Genomic DNA, 26,995 nt, shown 5'->3' on the forward strand with positions numbered 1-26,995 from the left:
TGCTAACAAGGGAGGCAGAAGGGGATCTGGGTCACTCTTCCATAACTCTATTAGTTCCTTTCAGCCAAGAAAGAAAAGCTTGTGTTAGCAAAGTAGCTGACAATACATGTACATAGAAATCATGATGCAATTCATCTCCATAATCTTATCTAAAGAGGAAAAAGACAGATGAAAAATATTCAAGGGTAATTAGACAGTTTCCAAGTGGTAACTTACAAATGTACTCCTCCAATCTGGAGGCTTGAGGAGTCATCACAACCAAAAGTACTGAATGTACCACAAACACTCCCTGATACTGACAAATACAACAAACTGATGCTGACTCCAAATGCCAGGCCCGGTGATAAGGGCCTTTCCATTTCCATTCCTAATTTCTTTGAATCCTCTCAATTGCTACTACGATGTGGAAGCAAAATTGAGGCACGGAGTTTAAATAACTTATCTGTGGTGATACAGTCCGTAAGTGAAGCCAGGATGTGAATTCAAGCAGTCTTCATTCGAAGTATAGAAATGATGATACTAGCTAGCTTCAGTGGAGAGTACATTCATTCATCTACCCCCTTTACCAAACGGCCCAACTGTCACACACTTTCATCTCTCCAACTTGCTCCTATTATCACTCACCACCCTCTCCCTAGCCCAGAATTAAATATTTCTCCAGTCCTGTTATCACAGATGCCCTTACTGGCCTCTACTGATCAGAAGCTAATATATGAGAATAAGAGCCCATTTGGAGAGGGTACTACCCTTAGGAAATGCCCACTTTTCAAAGACCTGTCTCCCAGTGGAGCTAGCAGGGTTATGATTTACAGCCTTCCACTCCCCTGGGACCCACCAAAAAAGTGTTTCTTTCTCTGTACACACAGTCTCTCCTCATTCACATGTATTCACAACTTACCAAAGTGCTCTCATTCAGAAAATGGTTCTAAATCAGTTCTTTCTGATAATAATCCTAATAATAATAATGACAGCTATCATATACTGAGTATTCACTATCTAACAGGCTTTACAAACACTGTGTCATTTCTTCCTCATGACCACCCAATGAAGTAGGCACTGTCCCCAGTGTACAGATGAGAACATTAAGACTCAGAGGGGTAAAGTACTGATAATTCAGCCCAAGGTCATGCAGCTGGTAAGTGAATCTAACTCCATGCAACTGAAGCTTTCGGAAGTCTTGCCTCTTAGCGATTAAAATGTGAGCTCCTCCTGGACGTTCCCTGAGAGTCACCTGCCAACAACACATCTCCTCCACTACCACATGAATCCTAGAGCACTGAGCGCTTACCTGAATTTCTTCATTTTCATCTACTAGGAGGAAACTCACAACCTTCTCAGTCATCTTCTTCCTCTTGGTCTCCTCATCCATCCCTTCCTCTTCCAGCAACTCCTGGACCTTAGTGACATGGTACACAGTAACGGGGTGCCTCCTTTTGTTACCCCCAGAATGAGTCCTCTTCTGGCACTCCAGGCACAAGTTGATTTTACAGGTCTGGCACCTCACCACTGCCCTCTGCTTCACACCTGGAGAGTGCCCACTGGGGCCCTTGCAGGGGTCACAGTAAGGGACATGGCCAGCTTTGAGTCTGATCCGCTCATGGTTTCTCAGGCGCTCCTGCCGATGGAGTTCCTCCTCACAACGGAGACACTGCAGGCTGCAACACTCATCACACTCGAAGACAGCTTCGTCAGTCCCGCTGCAGGTGTAACTTTCCTGGCACAGCAGCCCTGGATTCAGGCCCTTCTCTGCTGGGGAAGTCTGGGCACTCATATTCAGACTGGAAGGAAACCACCTACCATGTAACGGTAACTGGGCTTTCCCCGGGGGAAGTGAAGACAGAGGTGTTGAGTCTGAAGACTGCACACAACTTCCACAGGGTTCTGAATACCCTAAAAAAATGTGTTTTGTTTTAAAAAAAAAAAAACAATCGATGTCCTATTAGAATTCTTCACACACTCACAAATGTTCCAATGTTTAATTTTCTGCCTCTAAGACTCTTGAATCAGCAGCAACGTTGATTTGGTTTGATAGTTTCATCTTCCATAAAGTGCAGGCAAATATGTGGTCAAAATCAACTTGAAAGGGTCTTTTATGGCTATCTGAGAGAGATCTGATGGATTTACTGAGGTGGGCTCATGGGTGGGGCCTCAGTCGCAAGGTTTTGGTAATGAAAGAGTGGTCAGGAGCTTTTCAATATTATCCAACCTCAAGTCAATATTTCTGGGGATACCTACAATAGAGGCAGGAAAAGTATTTCACTCATCTAAAAGAAGTGCACCTTTATAAAAAGATTGTGATTAAATATGAGGCTAAAACTCCCAAGAGAAATTTCATTCTTGAAACTTAAATACTGACTCATTCTGATCCTAGAAATTTCTCCTCAAAATCATGATTAAGGCTGTTCCTTTTGAAAACAACTACCTATAGGATCAAAGCACTTAACAGACTCTGTCGCTTTATTTCCCAGACTGAAATTCTCTGTTCCTTGAGTTATTAGATTCAGATCGAAAGCACTAAGCAAACAGTCCTTGAAGGGACAACCGTCCCTGCACTCCACAATTGGGAGAGGCGAAGAAAGATGCCTGTAAAAAGCTACAGAAGCAATAATAATAAACTCTAGCTCCATCAAAGTCCTGGGCAGGTCCAAAGACCCTTGTAACTGGGCTGTTTCAACTCTAGACAGATGCCTATTAAGGACTCTCAACCTGGAAAGAGTCACCATTCTACGGTGCTTAAAAACAACTATTGTACTTCCTTTCATCCTTTTCTCAAATTGCAAAAAAGGAGCGACAGGAGACAGAATTCCTTCACTATGGCCCACTGCAAAGCCAGGCATGCAGTGAGTTAAATAATTTTTCTCTTTGTCACTCAAAACCCAACTTTAAAACAACTTAAAAAAAAAAAAAAGAAAGAAAAATAAGTGGAGCAAGAAAGGGGCTTTTGCCCCTTCTACAATCATATTTCTAACTCCCCTTCGCCTGGATACCCATTCTAATGCTCCAACGAAATGTAAAGCCCTCCTTTCAGGTATTCAACTCCTCCCATACAGAAATCAATCTATCCTTCTAATTTTTAGATAAACAGGGAAGGCGAAAGGAATGACTAGGAGACCTTATTTACACCCTAATCACAGACGTGCCCAAGCAGCTCCCGCAACGTTAACAAAATCAAAATTGTCACAATTGATTAAAAATGTAAAACCAACCTTCAAAAGGCTACCTCTCCGACCACCAAGACCCAAGCAAACAGTCTGCCCACTCGGCCTCCCACCTCGGCGCCTCTCCCCAGCCGGGGATTTCTCACCCTTCCTTCCTCCCAGGCAACACCACCTCAACCCGAGGGGCTGGAGCAGGATCTAAGAACAAAGAAGGTCCCCCCAAATCTCCCCCACGCCGGCAGAGGCCAGAGCCGGATCCATTGTTTATACCACCCCACCCCCACCCCAGCCGCACCCGCCCCCCCCTTCCTCCCGGGGGCAGAGGGAGCTCCAGGGCTATCGCTCGCCCGGCGCAGGGCCGTGCCCTTCCCTCCCCTACCGCGGCGGCCCGGGAACCCCACCACTAAGCAGTTCTGTCGCGGCGAGGCGGCGTCCGGGAACCACGGGGCGCCGGTGGAGGCGGGGGCTGTTCTTCAGGGCACCGGTGGATCCATCCCCATCTCCATCTCCGCCCCCCCCTCCTCCTTCGCTGCCTCCCGGGCTTCCTCCTCTCCTGTTGTCAGTTAGGATCAGCTGATCGGAGTGAACTTCTCCCTGCTCGGACTAACAGGAAGGCGTGAGCGCTGCAGCCCACTGAGGGAGGAGCGGGAGAGGTGGAGCCTGACAGCGGCGAGGGCGGAGAGGCGTGCGCACAGCCTCCTGGGAAGTGTAGTTCCTCAGAGTGGCACCCTTCCCCAACTTCCCGGAAGTGAAGCCTCTGAATGACTACAACTCCCGATACGGAAGACGCGGCTCCTGCGAAGAGGCGCTAGAGACAGGCTCTCGAGCATTATGGGACTTGGAGTTTTTGCGCTGACTGTGGTTTCCGCAGGTTTCAGCACGTTGTTCTGGGTAGTGGCCAGAGAAGGAGTGGCTCTAAATTAGAGAACTGATGTAATATGTGGTATAGGCCAGGCAAATAATTCGATTTCAAGTAACTTTTATTGCACACCATTCCTTCAGAAATGTGTTAAAAACAGGCAGTCTCCAGTTACCCAATTTCGTCTTGCACAAATTAAGACCAGAAAGAATTTATATGAGAATATAAGTAGTCTTGGAATGTTCTGCAAGCCAAGAATTAATTTTTTTTTCCTCCATTAATTTATTTCTCTGACCTTTCCTTATTTACCTTCAGAACTTCCAAGTTTTAAATCAGCTTTTGGTAAGAGAGAGGTACATTTATCCAGGTAAATTTTCAGGCTACAACACAAGCTAATGGTTAATATTGTTACCTGTTTTTTTGTTTGTTTGTTTGTTTTGGAAATTGTCTTTTATTCAGTGCTTTCACTTTTTGTCTTTTCTATTGTTTCTTAGAACAACACCAGAAGCCTGGTGTAAAGAGCACTGGTCTGAGATGAAGACTGTGATTGTTCTAGAAAGCTCTTGGGCAAATCATGCAACTCTCTATGAAATAAAAGGATTGTATCAATGTAATCTCAAAGATCCCTGCCAATTCTCATGTTCTCTGACTCTGTCCTGATAACTGTTAACCCAGGAGAGAAACCGATGGTTAAGTGACTCGCCAAGGTCATAAAGCAAATAATTGACAAAGCTGGGACAGGAACCCATCTCCTGAATTAAAGTGAGATAATTTTTTACCTGATGATTCAAGGGACATAGTTAGACCAATAGTAAAGCCAAGTCTACATAATACAGTATAAGTTATTTGTGAGGATTATATTGCTGAAAATTATGTTTTCAAGACTGGACAGATAGCCAACAGTTGGACTAACAGTAAAACTTCGTTGAGAAAGCCACATCACAAACCAAGATACTAAGAACTAAGCTATCTGTAGCACTTTGTAATTTTCAGGTTTTAAAGAGAGAAGAGGAAAAGAGGGATTTTGGAAATGAACTTAAGATAAAAGATCTCGAGCTAGGCTCTAAGGATTGGCTAGCATGTCACAAAATTTCCCTAGAAGCTTTTATTTCTAACCTACCACAATAATTTTTTATAATCTTAATAGTTTGCCTCATACTCCTAATCATAAAATGAGGATATTAATATATCTTGAGGACAAAATGGTATTTAAGTAAGTAAGTGAAGTCGCTTCAGTCATGTCTGACTCTTTGCAACCCCATGGACTGTAGCCTTCCAGGCTCCTCCGCCCATGGGATTTTCCAGGCAAGAATACAGGAGTGGGTTGCCATTTCCTTCCCCAAAATGGTATTTCAGTTCAGTTCAGTTCAGATCAGTCACTCAGTCATGTCTGATTCTTTGCGACCCCATGAATGGCAGCACACCAGGCCTCCCTGTCCATCACCAACTCCCGGAGTTCACTCAGACTCACGTCCATAGAGTCAGTGATGCCATCCAGCCATCTCATCCTCTGTCGTCCCCTTCTCCTCCTGCCCCCAATCCCTCCTAGCATCAGAGTCTTTTCCAATGAGTCAACTCTTCGCATGAGGTGGCCAAAGTACTGGAGTTTCAGCTTTAGCATCATTCCTTCCAAAGAAAACCCAGGGCTGATCTCCTTTAAAATGGACTGGTTGGATCTCCTTGCAGTCCAAGGGACTCTCAAGAGTCTTCTCCAACACCACAGTTCAAAAACATCAATTCTTCAGCACTCAGCTTTCTTCACAGTCCAACTCTCACATCCATACATGACCACTGGAAAAACCATAGCCTTGACTAGACGGACCTTTGTTGGCAAAGTAATGTCTCTGCTTTTCAATATGCTCTCTAGGTTGGTCATAACTTTCCTTCCAAGGGGTAAGCATCTTTTAGTTTCATGGCTGAAGTCACCATCTGCAGTGATTTTGGAGCTTTTTAAATCCTTTTTAAAACTTTAAATGGTATTTAATCCTCCAGTACTTTGGCCACCTGATGCGAAGAGCCAGCTCATTGGAAAAGACCCTGATGCCAGGAAAGATTGAAGGCAGGAGGAGAAGGGGACAACAGAGGATGAGATGGTTGGATGGCATCACCAACTCGATGGACATGGGTTTGAGCAAACTCTGGGAGACAGTGAGGGACAGGGAATCCTGGCATTCTGCAGTCCGTGGGGTTGCAAAGAGTAGGACATGACTGAGAGACTGAACAACAACCGGGATATAGTGGAGGAGCCAGAGAAGCCTAGTGTGCTGTAGTCCGTGGGGTCACGTGGGGACTACAGATTTGACTTAGCAACTGAACAACAACAAACCCAGTGGTTAGCTCATGGAAGGAGCTGATATGATCAGGGCACATGGTAAGCATCTGGGTGTTTGTTGGTAGTGTTTAACTCTTGACCTTCGTAGTAGCTGTACCAATACTCACTAGATTTTGCTTTACACAATTTATATGTTTTTTGTACTTTCCCATTTGTATACAATGCAATACAATACAATACGGTTAGTCACTCTGTGCAACTGCATGGATTGAAGCCCGCCAGGCTCCTCTGTCCATGGAATTCTCTAGGCAAGAATACTGGAGTGGGTAGCCATTCCCTTCCCTAGGGGATCTTTCCAACCCAGGGATCGAAACTGGGTCTCCTGCAGATTCTGAGCCACCAGGGAAGCCCATTTGTGCATCTCACCATAAAAAATAAAATTTAAAAATTTTAATTAGAAAAAACTGAATAATGCAAAAGGTGACAGGAAAGTAGAATCTTCGAGGTAAGCAAACCAAGCTTATGGACTTACTGATTTCCTTAGGTCACTCAGCACAGCATTTTAAAGGTCTTAACCCCAACAAGACATACAAAACAAGTAAAAGGTTTCCAGGTCTGTCATTTTAAAATACGATAATCTATTTCATCAGATTATGTTTGAGTCCACCAACCTATGAGCTATATTTTCCTTCCAGTAGTTAAGGCAGAAGTTGTGAATCAAACTGCCTTAATCAATAAAAGAAATGATTTGGCTCACATAATTGCACAATCTGGTGATTATCATTTCTGCCAAATCTCAATCTTGGGGTCAAATAACATATTTAAGATCTTATTTCCTTCTCCATTTCTCATCTTTGAGAAATGCACTCAACTAATTTTTGACAAAGGTGCAAAAGCAATTCAGTTACAGGAAAGATTGTCTTTCCTTTATCTTTGAGGAAGAATGATGCTGGAGTAATTGCGCACAAAAAAATAGGCAAAAAGAAAAAAAAATTAACCTCAACTTGAACCTCATACATTACACAAAAATTGATTAAAAACTGATCATAGATGTAAATGTAAAATGCAAAACTATAAAATTTTAAGAATAAAACGTGAGAAAATCTTCAAGACCTAGGCTAAGTGAAGAATTTGTTGACATGACAGTAAAGCACAATTCATAAAAGATAAAATTAATACAATGAGATGTCAACAAATTAAAAACTTTTTCTCTGTTAAAAAGGTACTAGAAAAGACCTTGATCTCTAGCTGTGCCAGTCAGATTTTCTGCCCAGGGCATTTAGAATTAACATCCAAAAACAGTGAATAGAGTGGACATTTGCTACAGAGAGTGTACTCAATATATAATCTCTTTTCTGTGTTTGGAGATATACCTGTTGTGTAAGAGTTGATGAGACATTTGTTCAATCAGTGGGCTGACCATGGACCACGAGTACATTGTAACAACATTAAATAAATAAATAAAAACAGTTTGGAATTCAAAATGAAACTTCTGTTTCCGCGAGTATGCTTGACATGGTATTCTAAAAAGACTTATGCAGCAGAATACTCAGATGTTAGGTAAACTACAAAAAATATATATTTAAATACATTACTACACTGACAGGAAAATAAGAGCAATCCCCAAGTATTAAAAAGAGAAAGTCAAAAAAGAAAGTTAAAAAAAAAACCACAAGCAGAGTGGTAATTCCTGGGGAAGCCTGGGGGGACTCTCCTAGAGTCTTTTATATATATTTATTTATTTACTTTATTTGGCTGTGTCAGGTCTTAGTTGCAGCACTCGGGATCTTCAACCTTTGTTGCAGATCTTTAGTCAAGACATGCAAACTCTTAGCTGTGGCATGTGGGATCTAGTTCCCTGATGAAGAGATTGAACCCAGGACCCTTGCATTGGGAGCACGGAATCTTACCACCGGGCCACCAGAGAAGTCTCAGAGTCTTGATAACAATTACTAAGGAGAGAAACAGAAGAGGAAACTGGGCAATAAAAGAGAGTCCTTGCAAAAGAAAAAGTGAAAGTCACGTGTGACTCTTTGCAACCCCAACGACTATACCATCCATGGAATTCTCCAGGCCAGAATACTGGAGTGGGTAGCCGTTCCCTTCTCCAGGGGATCTCCCCAACCCAGGGATCAAACCCAGGTCTTTTGCATTGCAGGTGGATTCTTTACCAGCTGAGCCACAAGGGAAGCCCCCCAAGAAAGCTTGGAGTCCAAGGATGGACTAAAATACTTTACCTACCAGCAGGGGGAGCAAGAAAAGAAACCTGTCTGTGTGACCACTGCTCAGCCGTTAAGTTGTGACTTTGCGACCCCATGGACTGTAGCACGCCAGGCTCCTTTGTCCATCGCTATCTCCCAGAGTTATAGGTGGACTGTATTCTATAATAATGATCACAAGTGTCTCTTCTGAGAATTTGTAAACATGGTTTTGTCATCATGAGGGTCTGAAGTTTGAACTGAAAGCAGAAATAGACAAATGCACAAAGAGCTGAAGGAAATCAGTTAAAATAGGAAAGACTTGAACAACATTATCAACCAACTTGATATTCCTAACAACAGCAGAACATACCTTCTCTTCAAGTACACACAGGACATTCATCAAAATAGATCATGTTAGGCAATAAAACAAATCTCGTTAAATTTAGAAATACTAAAATCATATAAAGTCTTTTCTCTGATCACTATGAAATTAACTGGAAATCTGTATCTGAAATATATCTGGAAAATCCCCAAATATTTGGAAATTAAACGATACACTTCTAAATGATACTTTGGTCAAAGAAACCACAAAGGAAATTAGAAAGTATTATGAGTTGAATGAAAATGAAAACACAATAAATAAAATAAAGACAATGCTTAGAGAGAAATTGTAGGATATAAAGCTTATCTCAGAAAAAAATAAAGGTCTCAAAGCAGTTATTTAGGCTATTGTCTTATGGAGCTAGAAAACAAGAGCATGTTAAATCCAAAATAAATAGGAAAAAATTATTAAGATCAGAACAGAAACTCATGATATAGAAAACAATAGAGAACACAGGTATACCTGTGGCGGATTCATTTCAATATTTGGCAAAACTAATACAATAGTGTAAAGTTTAAAAATAAAATAAAATTTAAAAAAAAAGAAAAAAAAACAAAATTAAAGAAAAAAAAAGAAAACAATAGAGAAAATAATCCAAAAGATGGTTCTTTGACAAGATTTTTTTAAGTTGGTAAATTTATATCTAGACATACCCAAAAAAGATAAAAAAGACACAAACACAGTTAAGAAAATGGAAATAAGAATCACTACAAATCCTAATATAGTAGAAGAATAATAAATAGTATTAATAACTTTTTGTTATTATAAATTCAACTACTTACAAGAAACGGCCAAATTCCTTAAAGCAAACTGCCAAACATGACTCTAAATGTAATCAGAATAACCCTTTATCTATTAAGATGAATTTTACTTTATTTTATTTTTTTTAAAGATGAATTTTAGTTTAAAACTTCCTCACAAAGACAATTCCAAGCCCAGACAGCTTTGCTGTTGAATTCTATTACTATTACCAAACACTTGAGGAAGAAGCAATACCAATTCTACACAAATTCTTCCAGAAAATAGAAGAGGGACCCCCTTCCCAACTCATTTTTGAGAACTTATAATCGGCGTGTAACATTGTATTAGTTTCAGGTGTGCAACATCATTATTCGATGTGTACATGCACTGTAAGAAAATCACCACAACAGTTAATATCTGTCAACATAAACAGTTACAAATTTTTATTTTCTTTCTTAGCCACATCGTGTGGCTTGTGGGATCTTAGCTCCCCAACCAACTAGAAATCGAACCCAAGCTCTGAGTAGTGAGAGCACCAAGTCCTAACCACTGGACTTCCAGGGAAGTCCTCCCAGTTTTTTTCTTGTAATGATAGACATGAGTTTGAGTAAGCTCCAGGAGTTGGTGATGGACAGGGAAGCCTGGCATGCTGCAGTCTATGGGGTCGCAAAGAGTGGGACACGACTGAGTGATGAACTGAACTGAATGAGAAAGTTTAAGATCTACTTTAAACTTTCAAATATGCAATACGGCAGTATTGACTACCGTCACAATATTGTACATTACACCCCCATGATGTGTTTATTTTATAGCTGTAAGTCTGTTCTTTGGACCCCATCACCCAATTTGTCCACCCCTCAACCTCCCTCCACCTCTGGCAGTCATCAATTTGTTGTTCCCTGTATTTTTTAGCTTGGTTTTGTTTTTTTGTTTTCATATAAAAGTGAGAGCATGCAACGTTTGTCTTTCTCTGATTTATTTCACCTAGCATAGAGTCTTCAAGGTCCATCCATGTGGTCACAAGTGTCAAAAGGTCATTGATTTTATGGCTGAATAACATTCCATTACTTACGTTACTCACATATTTTTTATCTATTCACCCATCAATGAACAGTTAGGTTGTCTCCATATCTTAGCTATTGTAAACAATGCTGCAGTGAACCTGGAGTACTCACGTTCCTTGCCTTCAGAATTTTTCAGAAAGCTACAATAATCAAAACAGTGTGGTAATTACACATGGATAGAAGTATTTCTCAAAGGAATATAATTGAGAGTCTATAATTAAACCCACCCATTTACTATCAGTTGATGATTTACAAAGGTTCCAGGACTATTCAATGGAGGAAAGAAGTTTTTTCAAAAATTGGTGCTGAGGCAATTAGATATACACATGCAAAAAAATGAATTTGGACCCCTATACTACAACATATACAAAGTGAAAGTCGCTCAGTCATATCCGACTCTTTGCGACCCCATGGACTATACAGTCCAAGGAATTCTCCAGGCCAGAATACTGGAGTGGGTAGCTGCTCCCTTCTCCAGGGGATCTTCCCAACCCAGGGATCAAACCCAGGTCTCACACACTGCAGGTGGATTCTTTACCAGCTGAGTTAGAAGGGAAGCTCAATACTGGAGTGGGTAGCCTAAGCCTTCTCCAGAGGATCTTTCCAACCCAGGAATCAAACCGAGGTCTCCTGCCTTGCAGGTACGTTCTTTACCAACTGAGCTATCAGGGAAGCCCCACGACATATATAAGGATTAACTCAAATCCAAGATGTAAAAGATAAAACAATGAAATTTTATTAAAAACAGAGGGCTCCCTGGTGGTCTAGTGGTTAAAAGAATCCACCTACCAATGTAGGGCACATGGATTCAATTCCTGGTCCTGGACGATACCACATGCCGTGAAGCAACTAAGCCCATAGGCTACAACTGCTGAGCCTGTGCTCTAGAGCCCATAAGAAACAACTATTGAGCTCACACGCTGAAACCCATGCGCCTAAAGCTGGTGCTCCACAACAAGAGAAGCCACTGCAATGAGAAGCCCGCGCATCACAATGTAGAGGAGCCCCTGCTCTTGACAACTAGAGAAAGCCGGCATGCAGCAACAAAGACCAGTGCAATCTCTCTCTATATATATACACACACATATATATGTATGAAAGGAGTGCTCTGGTGATCCAATGGTTAAGATTTAGAGCTTTCACTGCCATGGGCCCAGGTTCAATTGTTGGTTGGGGAACTAAGATCTCACAAGACCCACAACATCACCAAAAAAAAAAAAAAAGTAAAAATACAGGTATATATCCACATGACCGTGTGCTAGTATCTGAATGTTTCAGTTCAGTTCAGTTCAGTCGCTCAGTCATGTCCGACTCTTTGCCATCCCATGAATTGCAGCACGCCACGCCTCCCTGTCTATCACCAACTCCCGGAGTTCACTCAGACCCATGTCCATCGAGTCAGTGATGCCATCCAGCCATCTCATTCTCTGTCGTCCCCTTCTCCTCCTGCCCCCAATCCCTCCCAGCATCAGAGTCTTTTCCAATGAGTCAACTCTTCCCATGAGGTGGCGAAAGTACTGGAGTTTCAGCTTTAGCATCATTCCTCCCAAAGAAAACCCAGGGCTGATCTCTTTTAGAATGGACTGGTTGGATCTCCTTGCAGTCCAAGGGACTCTCAAGAGTCTTCTCCAACACCACAGTTCAAAAGCATCAATTCTTCGGCGCTCAGCTTTCTTCACAGTCCAACTCTCACATCCATACATGACCACTGGAAAAACCATAGCCTTGACTAGACGGACCTTTGTTGGCAAAGTAATGTCTCTGCTTTTCAATATGCTATCTAGGTTGGTCATAACTTTCCTTCCAAGGAGTAAGCGTCTTTTAATTTCATGGCTGCAGTCATCATCTGCAGTGATTTTAGAGCCCAGAAAAATAAAGTCTGACACTGTTTCCACTGTTTCCCCATCTATTTGCCATGAAGTGATGGGACCAGATGCCATGATCTTCGTTTTCTGAATGTTGAGCTTTAAGCCAACTTTTTCACTCTCCATTTTCACTTTCATCAAGAGGCTTTTTAGTTCCTCTTCACTTTCTGCCATAAGGGTGGTGTCATCTGCATATCTGAGGTTATTGATATTTCTCCCGGCAATCTTGATTCCAGCTTGTGTTTCTTCCAGTCCAGCGTTTCTCATGATGTACTCTGCATAGAAGTTAAATAAGCAGGGTGACAATATACAGCCTTGACAAACTCCTTTTCCTATTTGGAACCAGTCTGTTGTTCCATGTCCAATTCTAACTGTTGCTTCCTGACCTGCATACAGGTTTCTCAAGAGGCAGGTCAGGTATTCCCATCTCTTTCAGAATTTTCCACAATTTATTGTGATCCACACAGTCAAAGGCTTTGGCATAGTCAATAAAGCAGAAATAGATGTTTTTCTGGAACTCTCTTCCTTTTTCCATGATCCAGTGGATGTTGGCAATTTGATCTCTGGTTCCTCTGCCTTTTCTAAAACCAGCTTGAACATCAGGAAGTTCATGGTTCACGTATTGCTGAAACCTGGCTTGGAGAATTTTGAGCATTACTTTACTAGCATGTGAGATGAGTGCAATTGTGCGGTAGTTTGAGCATTCTTTGGCATTGCCTTTCTTTGGGATTGGAATGAAAACTGACCTTTTCCAGTCCTGTGGCCACTGCTGAGTTTTCCAAATTTGCTGGCATATTGAGTGCAGCACTTTCACAGCATCATCTTTCAGGATTTGGAGTAGCTCCACTGGAATTCCATCACCTCCACTAGCTTTGTTCATAGTGATGCTTTCTAAGGCCCACTTGACCTCACATTCCAGGATGTCTGGCTCTAGGTCAGTGATCACACCATCGTGATTATCTGGGTCGTGAAGATCTTTTTTGTACAGTTCTTCTGTGTATTCTTGCCACCTGTTCTTAATATCTTCTGCTTCTGTTAGGTCCATACCATTTCTGTCCTTTATCGAGCCCATCTTTGCATGAAATGTTCCCTTGGTACCTCTAATTTTCTTGAAGAGATCTCTAGTCTTTCCCATTCTATTGTTTTCCTCTATTTCTTTGCATTGATCGCTGAGGAAGGCTTTCTTACCTCTTCTTGCTATTCTTTGAAACTCTGCATTCAGATGCTTATATCTTTCCTTTTCTCCTTTGCTTTTCGCTTCTCTTCTTTTCACAGCTATTTGTAAGGCCTCCCCAGACAGCCATTTTGCTTCTTTGCATTTCTTTTCCATGGGGATGGTCTTGATCTCTGTCTCCTGTACAATGTCATGAACCTCCGTCCATAGTTCATCAGGCACTCTATCTATCAGATCTAGGCCCTTAAATCTATTTCTCACTTCCACTGTATAATCATAAGGAATTTGATTTAGGTCATTCCTGAATGGTCTAGTGGTTTTCCCTACTTTCTTCAATTTAAGTCTGAATTTGGCAATAAGGAGTTCATGGTCTGAGCCACAGTCAGCTCCTGGTCTTGTTTTTGCTGACTGTATAGAGCTTCTCCATCTTTGGCTGCAAAGAATGTAATCAATCTGATTTCGGTGTTGACCATCTGGTGATGTCCATGTGTAGAGTCTTCTCTTGTGTTGTTGGAAGAGGGTGTTTGCTATGACCAGTGCATTTTCTTGGCAAAACTCTATTAGTCTTTGCCCTGCTTCATTCCATATTCCAAGGCCAAATTTGCCTGTTACTCCAGGTGTTTCTTGACTTCCTACTTTTGCATTCCAGTCCCCTATAATGAAAAGGACATCTTTTTTGGGTGTTAGTTCTAAAAGGTCTTGTAGGTCTTCATAGAACCATTCAACTTCAGCTTCTTCAGCATTACTGGTTGGGGCATAGCCTTGGATTACTGTGATATTGGGTGGTTTGCCTTGGAAACGAACAGAGATCATGCTGTCGTTTTTGAGATTGCATCCAAGTACTGCATTTCAGACTCTTTTGTTGACCATGATGGCTACTCCATTTCTTCTGAAGGATTCCTGCTCACAGTAGTGATATAATGGTCATCTGAGTGAAATTCACCCATTCCAGTCCATTTCAGTTCGCTGATTCCTAGAATGTCGACGTTCACTCTTGCCATCTCTTGTTTGACCACTTCCAGTTTGCCTTGATTCATGGACCTGACATTCCAGGTTCCTATGCAATATTGCTCTTTACAGCATCGGACCTTGCTTTTATCACCAGTCACATCCACAGCTGGGTATTGTTTTTGCTTTGGCTCCATCCCTTCATTCTTTCTGGAGTTATTTCTCCACTGATCTCCAGTAGCATATTGGACACCCCTACCGACCTGGGGAGTTCCTCTTTCAGTATCCTATCATTTTGCCTTTTCATACTGTTCATGGGGTTCTCAAGGCAAGAATACTGAAGTGGTTTGCCATTCCCTTCTCCAGTGGACCACATTCTGTCAGATCTGTCCACCATGACCCAGAGGTGGAATTGGGGCCTGATCGGCGGCCAAAAGGAGTTACCGCACGTCCGAGGTCAGGGGCAGCGGCCGAGAGTGCCAGGCTGCGACGGCGCAGGAATGGCTGAGAAGAGCTACACAAGTCCGAGGTCAGGGGCGGCGGCCGGGAGGAGCTACTCCGCGTCCGAGGTCAGAGGCTGCGGCCAAGAGGAGCTACCCGACGTCTGAGGTCAGGGGCGGTGGCCAGGAGGAGCCACACCACGCCCGAGGCCAGGGGCGGCAGCCGGGAGGACCAACCCCACGTCCAAAGAGCGGTGGCTGCGCCGGCGCAGGAGGGCCTAGATGAGCTATCCCACGTTGAAGGTCAGGAAGGGCTGCGGTGAGGAGATACCCCTTGTCCAAGGTAAAGAGCAGCGGCTGCGCTTTGCCGGAGCAGCCGTGAAGAGATACCCGATGTCCAAGGTAAGAGAAACCCAAGTAAGATGGTAGGTGTTGCAAGAGGGCATCAGAGGGCAGACACACTGAAACCATACTCATAGAAAACTAGTCAATCTAATCACACTAGGACCACACTCTTGTCTAACTCGATGAAACTAAGCCATGCCCGTGGGGCAACCGAAAATGGGCAGGTCATTGTGGAGAGATCTGACAGAATCTGAATGTTCATGTCCCTCCAAAATTTATCTGCTGATATCTTAATCCCCAAAGGTGATGATATTAATAGAATATTAATAATATTATTATTTGGGAGGTGATTAGGGCCTTTGGGAGGTGATTAGGTCATGAGCGGGGAGCCCTCATGAATGGGATTAGTGTTCTTATAGAAGAGATCCCACACAGCTTTCCAGTCCCTTTCTGCCATGTGAGTCAACTAGGAAGAGTGCTGTCACCTGGCCCTGCTGGCACTCTGATTTTGACTTCTAGCCTCCAGAACAGTGACTATTAAATTTCTTCTCTTCATAATGCTCTCCAGTCTGTGGAATTTTGCTGTAGCAGCCTGAACACACTGACACTTTAGAGTTGGCAACAGATTTCAAAGACGACACCAAAAGCACGAACAAACAAAGGGTGCGTTGGACTTCATCAAAATTAAAAATGTTGTGCATCAAAGGATGCTGTAAGGAAAGTGAAAAGACAATCTGCAGAATAGGAAAAAAATATTTGTAAATCATACATCTTTGGAAAATTCTTAAAGAGGTGGGAATACCAGACCACCTGACCTGCCTCCTAAGAAATCTGTACGTAGGTCAAAAAACAACACTTAGAACTGGACATGGAACAACAGACTGCTTCCAAATTGGGAAAGGAGTACGTCAAGTCTGTATATTGTCACCCTGCTTATGCAACATATGCAGAGTGCATCATCAGAAATGCTGGCCTGGATGAAGCACAAGCTGGAATCAAAATTGCCAGGAGAAATATCAGTAACCTCAGATATGCAGATGACACCACACCTATGGCAAAAAGCGAAGAATAACTCAATAGCCTCTTGATGAAAGTGAAAGAGGAGAGTGAAAAAGTTGGCTTAAAGCTCAACATTCAGAAAACTAGGATTATAGCATCTGGCCTCATTACTTCATGGCAAATAGATGGGGAAACAATGGAAACAGTGACAGACTTTATTTTTTGGGGCTCCAAATCACTGCAGATGGTGACTGCAGCCATGAAATTAAAAGATGCTTGCTCCTTGGAAGGAAAGTTATGACCAACCTAGATAGCATATTGAAAAGCAGAGACATTACTTTGCCAACAAAGGTCCATCTAGTCAAAGCTATGGTTTTTCCAGTAGTCAGGCATGGATGTGAGAGTCTGACTATAAAGAAAGCTGAGCACTGACAAAGTGATGCTTTTGAACTATGGTGTTGGAGAAGACTCTCAAGAGTCCCTTGGACTGCAAGGAGATCCAACCAGTCCGTCCTAAAGGAAATCAGTCCTGAATATTCATTGGAAGGACTGATGCTGAAGCTGAAACGCCAATACTTTGGCCACCTGATGGGAAGAACTGATTCATTTGAAAAGAGCCTGATGCTGGGAAAGATTGAAGGCAGGAGAAGGGGACGACAGAGGATGAGATGGTTGGATGGCATCACCAACTCAATGGACAGGAGTATGAGTAAACTATGGGAGTTGGTGATGGACAGGGAGGCCTGGCGTGCTGCAAAGAGTTGGACGTGACTGAGCAACTGAACTGAACTGATGAGTCTAATATTCATAATAAAGAATTCTTAAAACCTAATAATCAGATCAGATCAGTCGCTCAGTCGTGTCCGATTCTTTGCTACCCCGTGAATCGCAGCACGCCAGGCCTCCCTGTCCATCACCAACTCCCGGAGTTCACTGAGACTCACGTCCATTGAGTCAGTGATGCCATCCAGCCATCTCATCCTCTGTCGTCCCCTTCTCCTCTTGGCCCCAATCCCTCCCAGCATAATTTTAAAAGAGCAAAGAATGTAAATAGACATTTCTCTAGTCTAAAAAGACTGCAGAAAAATGATACATGTATGACCAAAAAGCACATGGATAGATACTCATTGTGCTTAGTCACTCAGTCGTGTCCAACTCTTTGGAAACCTATGGACTATAGCTTGCCAGGCTCCTCTGTCCCTGGGATTTCCCAAGGCAAGAATACTGAAGTGGATTATCATGCCCTTCTCCAAGGGATCTTCCCAACCCAGGTACTGAACCCAGGTCTCCCACGCTGCAGATGGATTCTTTACCATCTGAGCCACCAAGCGAGCCCTAGATGCTCATTACAGAAATGCAAACCAAAACCCCAGTGAGATATCACTTCACATCCACTAGGACAGGTATAACTAGGGGGGAAAATCCAGAGAATTGCAAATATTAGCAACTAAAATCCTCAAACGTTGTTAGTGGGAACAAACAATGGTGCAGCTGCTATCGAAAACAGTTTGGTATTTCCTTCAAAAGTTAAACATAGGGCTACCATATAATCCCACAATTCCATTCCCAGAGACAACATTCAAGAGAATGGAAAACATATGTTCAAACGAAATTTGCATACAAGTGTGCATTGTACCATTATTCACAGTGAAAACAATTCAAATGTCCATCAACTAATAAGTGGATAAATCAAACCTGGCATATCCATACAACAGCATATTATTCAGCCATAAAAAGGAATGAGGTCCTATCACATGGTTCAAATGGATGAACCTTCACAACATGTTAAGTGAAAGATGTTGTCGTTGTTAAGTCACTCAGTCATGTCCAGCCCTCTTGTGACCCCATGGACTGTAGCCTGCCAGATTCCTTGGTCCATGGGATTTCCCAGGCAAGAATGCTGAAGCGGGTTGCCATTTCCTCCTCCAGGGGATTTTTCTGACCCAGGGATCAAACCTGGGTCTCCTGCTTGGCTGGTGGATTCTTTACCATTGCACCACCTGGGAGTGAACAAGTCAGACACAGACCATATTCTATGATTCTGTTCATAGGAAGTACCCAGAATAGGCAAATCCATAGAAACAAGAATCCAATTAGTGGTTTTCAGGGCTGTGGGGAATGGATAACAGAGAATGAGAATGACTGCTTAATGTACAGAATTTTATTTGAAGGGATGAAAAGTTCTGGGATTAGTGGTGATTTTGCACAACGTAGTGAACGCACTAAAAGCCACTGAATTGCAGACTTAAGAATGTTTAAAATTGTGAATTTTATGTGAATTTTACTTTTAACACAAACCAAAGCAAAAAAACAGACAAGATGATATTAAGTGTAGTTTTGCCTAAGTTGGGTTTGAGGTGCCCAGGAAATATCCTAATAGAGACACGTGGTAGATAGCTGGCCAATAAGAGAAGGGAGTTCAGATGATCTAGGCTACAGACACAGATCCGAGAATAGATCTATATATCTAGACTTATTGTTGAAGCCCTAAGAGTAGATGAGTCAGCTGTGGGATCACTTACAGCAAGAAGGGAGGAAGGCTTGCAACAGGACACTGAGGACGAACAACATTCTAAGACGTGAGAACAAGAAGAGGACCATTCAAAGGAGACTGAGAAGGAGGAGGCAGTGTTGTAGGAGGAAGAACCTGGGACAAGGAAACCAAGGAAGAAGGAATTGTTAAAGGCAGTGGTCAGGGAGTTCCCTGGTGGTCTAGTGGTTAGGATTTCACACTTTCACTGCTGTGATCTGGGTTCAATCCCCAGTCAGGGAAGTGAGATCCCACAAGCCGTGTGGCGTAGTCAAAAGGAAAAAAGGTAGTGGTCAGAGGTATTAAATACGAAAGGAGTAAAAAAGTAGATGTAGTTTTATTGGATTGGTGGGGAACAGCTTCAGATAATAGCTGCAGGATGAGATAATCACCTTCACTGGAGAAAGTCATGGAAATGTAAGTTAAACTAAATTAAATGTCATTGTCTACCATTAAAGCAAATGTATGTAAAGGCAATGCCAAAGAATGCTCAAACTACCGCACAATTGCACTCATCTCACACGCTAGTAAAGTAATGCTCAAAATTCTCCAAGCCAGGCTTCAGCAATATGTGAACCGTGAACTTCCAGATGTTCAAGCTGGTTTTAGAAAAGGCAGAGGAACCAGAGATCAAATTGCCAACATCTGCTGGATCATGGAAAAAGCAAGAGAGCTCCACAAAAACATCTATTTCTGCTTTATTGACTATGCCAAAGCCTTTGACTGTGTGGATCACAATAAACTGTGGAAAATTCTGAAAGAGATGGGAATACCAGACCACCTGACCTGCCTCTTGAGAAACCTGTATGCAGGTCAGGAAGCAACAGTTAGAACTGGACATGGAACAACAGCCTGGTTCCAAATAGGAAAAGGAGTACATCAAGGCTGTATATTGTCACCCTGCCTATTTAACTGCTATGCAGAGTACATCATGAGAAACGCTGGGCTGGAAGAAACACAAGCTGGAATCAAGATTGCCAGGAGAAATATCAATAACCTCAGATATGCAGATGACACCACCCTTATGGCAGAAACTGAAGAAGAACTAAAGAGCCTCTTGATGAAAGTGAAAGTGGAGAGTGAAAAGGTTGGCTTAAAGCTCAACATTCAGAAAACTAAGATCATGGCATCTGGTCCCATCACTTCATGGCAAATAGATGGGGGAACAGTGGAAACAGTGGCTGACTATTTTTGGGGGCTCCAAAATCACTGCAGATGATGATTGCAGCCATGAAATTAAAAGACGCTTACTCCTTGGAAGGAAAGTTATGACCAACCTAGACAGCATAGTTAAAAGCAGAGACGTTACTTTGCCAACAAAGGTCCGTCTAGTCAAGGCTATGGTTTTTCCAGTAGTCATGTATGGATGTGAGAGTTGGACTATAAAGAAAGCTGAGCATCAAAGAATTGATGGTTTTGAACTGTGTGGTGTTGGAGAAGACTCTGAGAGTCCCTTGGACTGTGAGGAAATCCAACTAGTCCATCCTAAAGGAGATCAGTCGTGGGTATTCATTGGAAGGACTGATGTTGAAGCTGAAACTTCAGTACTTTGGCCACCTGATGCAAAGAGCAGACTCATTTGAAAAGACTCTGATGCTGGGAAAGATTGAGGGCAGGAGGGAAAGGGGACAACAGAGGATGAGATGGTTGGATGGCTTCACCGACTCAATGGACATGAGTTTGGGTAAATTCAGAGTTGGTGATGGACAGGGGGGCCTGTCGTGCTGTGGTTCATGGGGTCACAAAGAGTCGGACATGACTGAGCGACTGAACCGAACTGAACTGATGTATGTGTGTGCGCTTCCCTGGTGGCTCAGTGGTAAAGAATTTGCCTGCCAATGCAGGAGACTCGGGTTCGATCCCTGGGTCAGGAAGTTACCCTGGAGAAGGAAATAGCAACCCACTCGAGTATTCTTGCCTGGAGAACTCCATGGACAGAAGAGTCTATGGGCTACAGTCCGTGGGGTAGAAAAGAGTTGGACACAACTGAGTGATTTTCACTTTCAATGCAGGAGACTTAGGCTTGCTCCCTGCATCGGGAAAATTCCCTGGAGAAGGAAAGGCAATCTACACGGACAGAGGAGCCAGGTAGGCTACACAGTTCATGCTGTTGCAAAAGAATCAGACAGGACCTAGGAACTAAACGACAACAACAATGTATATATGTGTATTCAAGTTTAAACTATTTTTAGGAATGTAGTGGGTATAGCTCCTTTGAAGAACTATTTGGTAGTATCTATTCAAATTTAGAAATCAGCGTACTCTTCCACTATTCCTTTCCGCTCCTAGGTATCAGTCCTTGAGAATTACGAACATAAATTTTGAAGGAAACTTGTATAAAGATGATAATTGCATAATTGTTTAAATGCATACAATTTGGAAACAAATGTTCATAAACAAGAAAATTACTCAATAAATTGTATAATGGATGATGGTTGCCTTCTCAGATTCTGTTTCCCTCTTTCTCTTTTCTTACATAATCCTAATTTTGCTCAAATATCCACATTTCTCCCCCACACAGACTTTAGATTTAGGAAAGCTGACCTCCCTCTTACTTCAAGGGATAGGCTTGATTTTCTAAGAGTATCTTAACAATTATTTTATTTCAGGCAAGAACAAGAAACAATTTAGGATGTGATCAATTCATGTTCCTAGGGCTTTTAGAAAGTTCTTCCTTGAGCTTCTGGAAGAACTTCTGATCATAAACAAAATGAAAAGACAACCTATGAACTGGGAAAAAATATTTGCAAGCAAAATGAACAATAAGCGCTTAATTTCCAAAATATTCAAACCGTTCATACAATCCAATAACAAAAAGCCAAATAAGTCAACTGAAAAATGGGCAGAAGACCTAAATATTTCTCTAAAGAAGACATATAGATGGCCAATATGTACATGAAAAGATGCTAGCATCACTATTAAAGAAATGCAAATCAAAACTACAATGTAGTATCACCTCACATCAGTCCTAACGACCATCATCAAAAAGTCTACAAACAATAAAAGCTGGAATGGGTATGGAGAAAAGGGAATCCTCCTACACTGTTGGTGGAAATGTAAATTAGTGCAGCCTCTATGGTAAACAGTATGGAATTTCCTCAAAACACTAGAGTTGCCATAAGGTTCAAAACTCCCCATACCTGGGCACATATCCTGATAAAACCATAATTTGAAGAGCTACATGTACCCCTGTGTACTTAGCAGCACTATTTACAATAGCTAACACATGTTGGCTAAACGTCCATTGACAGATTAATGGTAAAGAGGATGTGGTATTGCTGTTGTTGTTGTTCAGTAGCTAGTCATATCCAACTCATTGCGACCCCATGATCTGCAGAATGTCAGGCTTCCCTGTCCACACCAGCTCCTGGAGTTTGCTCAAACTTATGTCCATTGAATCAGTGATGCCATCCAACCATCACATCCTCTGTTGTCCCCTTCTCCTCTTGCCTTCAATCGTTCCCAGCATCAGGATCGTTTCCAATGAGTCAAATCTTCGCATCAGGTGGCCAAAGAATTGGAGTTATAGCCACAGTATCAGTCCTTCCAGCGAATATTCAGAACTGGTTTAGGATTGACTGGTTTGATCTCCTTGCAGTCCAAGGGACTCTCAAGAGTCTTCTTCAACACCACAGTTCAAAAGCATCAATTCTTCAGTGGTCAACTTTTCTTATGGTCCAACTCTCACATCCATACATGGCTACTGGAAAAACAATAGCTTTGACTAGACAGACCTTTGTTGGCAAAGTAATGTCTCTGCTTCTTAATATGCTGTCTAGGTTGGTCATAGCTTTTCCTCCAAGGAGCAAGTGTCTTTTAATTTCATGGCTGCAGTCACCACCTGCAGTGATTTTGGAGCCCCCAAAAATAAGGTCTGTCACTGTTTCCAATGTTTCCCCATCTATTTGCAATGAAGTGATAGCACTGGATGCCATGTCTTAGTTTTTTGAATGCTGAGTTTTAAGCCAGCTTTTTCACTCTCCTCTTTCATCAAGAGACTCCTTAAGTTCCTCTTTGCTTCTTGCCATAAGGGTGGTGTCATCTGCATATCTGAAGTTGTTGATATTTCTCCCTGCAATCTTGATTCCAGCTTGTGTTTCATCTAGCCTGGCATTTCACATGATGTACTCTGCATATAAGTTAAATAAACTTTCGAGCTTGAAATAGCTCAAAAGGAATTCCATCACCTGCACTAGCTTTGTGGCTTACAAATAGCTGAGAAAAGAAGAGAAGTGAAAGGCAAAGGAGAAAAGGAAAGATATACCCATCTGAATGCAGAGTTCCAAAGAATAGCAAGGAAAGATAAGAAAGCCTTCTTAAGTGAACAGTGCAAAGAAATAGAGGAAAACAATACAATGGGAAAGACTAGAGGTCTGTTCAAGAAAATTAGAAATAACAAGGGAACATTTCATGAAAAGATAAGCACAGTAAAGGACAGAAACAGTATGGACCTAATACAAGCAGAAGATATTAAAAAGTGGCAAGAACGAGGGTGTAATAACCCACCTAGAGCCAGACATCCTGGACTGTGAAGTCAAGGGGGCCTTATGAAGCATTACTATGAACAAAGCTGGTGGAGGATTGGTATATATATATGTTTCCATTACATATATAATGGAAATATTCAGTTCAGTTCAGTCGCACAGTCACGTCCGACTCTTTGTGACCCCATGGATTGCAGCATGCCAAGCTTCCCTATCCATCGCCAACTCCTGGAGTTTACTCAAACTCATGTTCATTGAGTCGGTAATCCCATTTAACCATCTCCTCCTCTGTTGTCCCCTTCTCTGTCTGCCTTCAATCTTTTCCAGCATCAGGGTCTTTTCCAATGAGTCAGTTCTTCGCATCAGGTGGCCTAAGTATTGGAGTTTCAGCTTCAGCATCAGTCCTTTCAACGAATATTCAGGACTGATTTCCTTTAGGATAGACTGGTTGGATCTCCTTGCAGTCCAAGAGACTCTCATGTGTCTCCTCCAACACCACAGTTCAAAACCATCAATTCTTTGGCACTCAGCTTTCTTAATAGTCCAACTCTCACATCCATACATGACTACTGGAAAAACCATAGCATTGACTAGACGGACCTTTGTTGGCAAAGAAATGACTCTGGTTTTTAATATGCTGTCTAGGTTGGTCATAGCTTTTCTTCAAAGGACCAAACATCTTTTAATGGAAATATTCAGTTCAGTTCAGTCGCTCAGTCATGTCTGACTCTTTGCAACCCCCATGAATCACAGCACACCAGGCCTCCCTGTCCATCACCAACTCCTGGAGTTCACCCAGACTTGTGTCCATCGAGTCAGTGATGCCATCCAGCCATCTCATCCTCTGTCGTCCCCTTCTCCTCCTGCCCCCAATCCCTCCCAGCATCAGAGTCTTTTCCAATGAGTCAACTCTTCCCATGAGGTGGCCAAAGTACTGGAGTTTCAGCTTCAGCATCATTCCTCCCAAAGAAGTCCCAGGGCTGATCTCCTTCAGAACGGACTGGTTGGATCTCCTTGCAGTCCAAGGGACTCTCAAGAGTCTTCTCCAACACCACAGTTCAAAAGCATCAATTCTTCGGTGCTCAGCCTTCTTCACAGTCCAACTCTCACATCCATACATGACCACAGGAAAAACCATAGCCTTGACTAGACAAACCTTTGTTGGCAAAGTAATGTCTCTGCTTTTGAATGTGCTATCTAGGTTGGTCATAACTTTCCTTCCAAGGAGTAAGTGTCTTTTAATTTCATGGCTGCACTCACCATCTGCAGTGATCTTGGAGCCCAGAAAAATAAAGTCTGACACCATTTCCACTGTTTCCTCATCTATTTCCCATGAAGTGATGGGACCAGATGTTGAGCTTTAAGCCAACTTTTTCACTCTCCACTTTCACCTTCATCAAGAGGCTTTTTAGTTCCTCTTCACTTTCTGCCATAAGGGTGGTGTCATCTGCATATCTGAGGTTATTGATATTTCTCCCGGCAATCTTGATTCCAGCTTGTGTTTCTTCCAGTCCAGCGTTTCTCATGATGTACTCTGCATAGAAGTTAAATAAGCAGGGTGACAATACACAGCCTTGATGTACTCCTTTTCCTATTTGGAACCAGTTTGTTGTTCCATGTCCAGTTCTAACTGTTGCTTCCTGACCTGCATACAAATTTCTCAAGAGGCAGATCAGGTGGTCTGGTATGCTCATCTCTTTCAGAATTTTCCACAGTTTATTGTGATCCACACAGTCAAAGGCTTTGGCATAGTCAATAAAGCAGAAATAGATGTTTTTCTGGAACTCTCTTGCTTTTTCCATGATCCAGCGGATGTTGGCAATTCGATCTCTGGTTCCTCTGCCTTTTCTAAAACCAGCTTGAACATCATCCATAAAAAAAGAATGAAATAATGTCATTTGCAGGAACTCGCAAGGATCTAGAGATTATCATACTAAGTGAAGTAAATGAGAAAGAGGACAACAAGTACCATATGACATCACTTATATGTGGAATGTAAAATACAATACTAATGAAATTATCTATGAAACGGAAACAGATTAACAGATGTAGAGAATAGACTGTGGTTGCCCGAGGTGGGGGTGATGCAGGAGGGAAGGACTGGTAGTTTGGATTAGCAGATGCAAACTATTATACATAAGATAAATAAACGACACGGTCCTATTGTATAGCCCAAGGAATTATATGCAATATCCTGTGATAGACAATAATGGAAAGGAACATGAAAAAAATGTATGTAACTGAATTACTTTGCTATACAGCAGAAATGAACACAACATTGTAAATCAACTAGACTTCAATAAGATTTAAAAAAAAAAAAAAAAGAACTTCTGAAATCCTCTTATACTTTCTCTTTAATTAAAAATTGTGTAGAAAATTCTTCAAGAGATGGGAATACCAGACCACTTGACCTGCCTCCTGAGAGATTTGTATGCAGGTCAAGGAGAAAGAGTTAGAACCTGACATGGAACAACAGACTGGTTCCAAATAGGGAAAGGAGTATGAAAGTCTGTATATTGTCACTCTGTGCAGAGTACATTAACTTCTATGCAGAGTACATCATGTGAAATGCTGGGCTGGATAAAGCACAAGCTGCAATCAAGATTACCGGGACAAATATCAATAACTTCAGATATGCAGATGACACCACTTTTGACAGAAAGTGAAGAGGAACTGAAGAGCCTCTTGATGAAAGTGCAAGAGGAGAGTGAAAAAATTGTCTTAAAATTCAATATTCAAAAAACTAAGATTATAGCATCCGGTCCCAATACTTCATGACAAATAGATAGGGAAACAATGGAACTAGTGAGAGACTCTATTTTTTGGGGCTCCAAAATCACTGCAGATGGTGACTGCAGCCATGAAATTAAAAGATGATTAAAAAAGATGCTTTTGAACTGTGGTGTTGAAGAAGACTCTTGAGAGTGCCTTGGACTGCAAGGAGACCCAACCAGTCAATCCTAAAGGAATCAGTCCTGAATACTCATTGGAATGACTGATGCTGAAGCTGAAATGCCACTACTTTGGCCACCTGATGTGAAGAACTGACTCACTGGAAAAGACCCTCACGCTGGGAAAGATTGAAGGTGGGAGAAGAAGGGGACAACAGAGGATGAGATGGTTGGATGGCATCACTGACTTGATGGACATGAATTTGAGCAAACTTTGGGAGTTGGCAACAGACAGGGATGCCTGACATGCTGCAGTCCGTGGGGTTGCAAAGAGTTGGACACAACTGAGCGACTGAACTGAATTGAACTCAACTGATGGGCTCAAAGTAGCCACATTATGACTATGAGGGAAGTTAGCCTTAGAGCAAGGCCCACATTGTAAATGGTAGAGCAGGGAGGTAAGAAAAAATAAAGACAGAAGAACCTCATTCTTGATAAGATTATTAAAGTTCTGGATCACTTAGTCCTGAAAGGCAGCCGATTTAATCTCTCTGCTGAATGGGCCAATACATTTCCTTACTGGTTAAGCTACTCTGAGTTGTTTGTTTCTTATTTTTGAAAACTTTCTAGTTCAGACACTAT

General features: G+C 42.2%; 1 protein-coding gene across 2 annotated transcripts in view; it reads right to left on the reverse strand.

The window, feature by feature from the left end:
• The window catches only part of ZFYVE1 (zinc finger FYVE-type containing 1), a 44,901-nt gene extending 41,071 nt beyond the window's left edge, over nt 1-3,830 (reverse strand). Inside the window, exons 1-2 of one of the 2 annotated variants that reach the window (XM_027552335.1) lie at nt 3,560-3,830; nt 1,289-2,231 (exon numbers count right to left, since the gene is read on the reverse strand). In XM_027552335.1, the coding sequence (XP_027408136.1) occupies nt 1,289-1,771 (483 nt within the window). In that variant the 5' untranslated portion in view covers nt 1,772-2,231; nt 3,560-3,830. Of the gene's footprint in view, nt 1-1,288; nt 2,232-3,304; nt 3,370-3,559 lie in introns of those variants that run through there. The other variant, XM_027552336.1, reaches the window with a different exon arrangement.
• Between the last annotated feature and the right edge of the window lie 23,165 nt (nt 3,831-26,995).

The sequence above is a fragment of the Bos indicus x Bos taurus genome, chromosome 10 (genome assembly GCF_003369695.1).
Source record: "Bos indicus x Bos taurus breed Angus x Brahman F1 hybrid chromosome 10, Bos_hybrid_MaternalHap_v2.0, whole genome shotgun sequence".
NCBI classification, from domain to species: domain Eukaryota; kingdom Metazoa; phylum Chordata; class Mammalia; order Artiodactyla; family Bovidae; genus Bos; species Bos indicus x Bos taurus.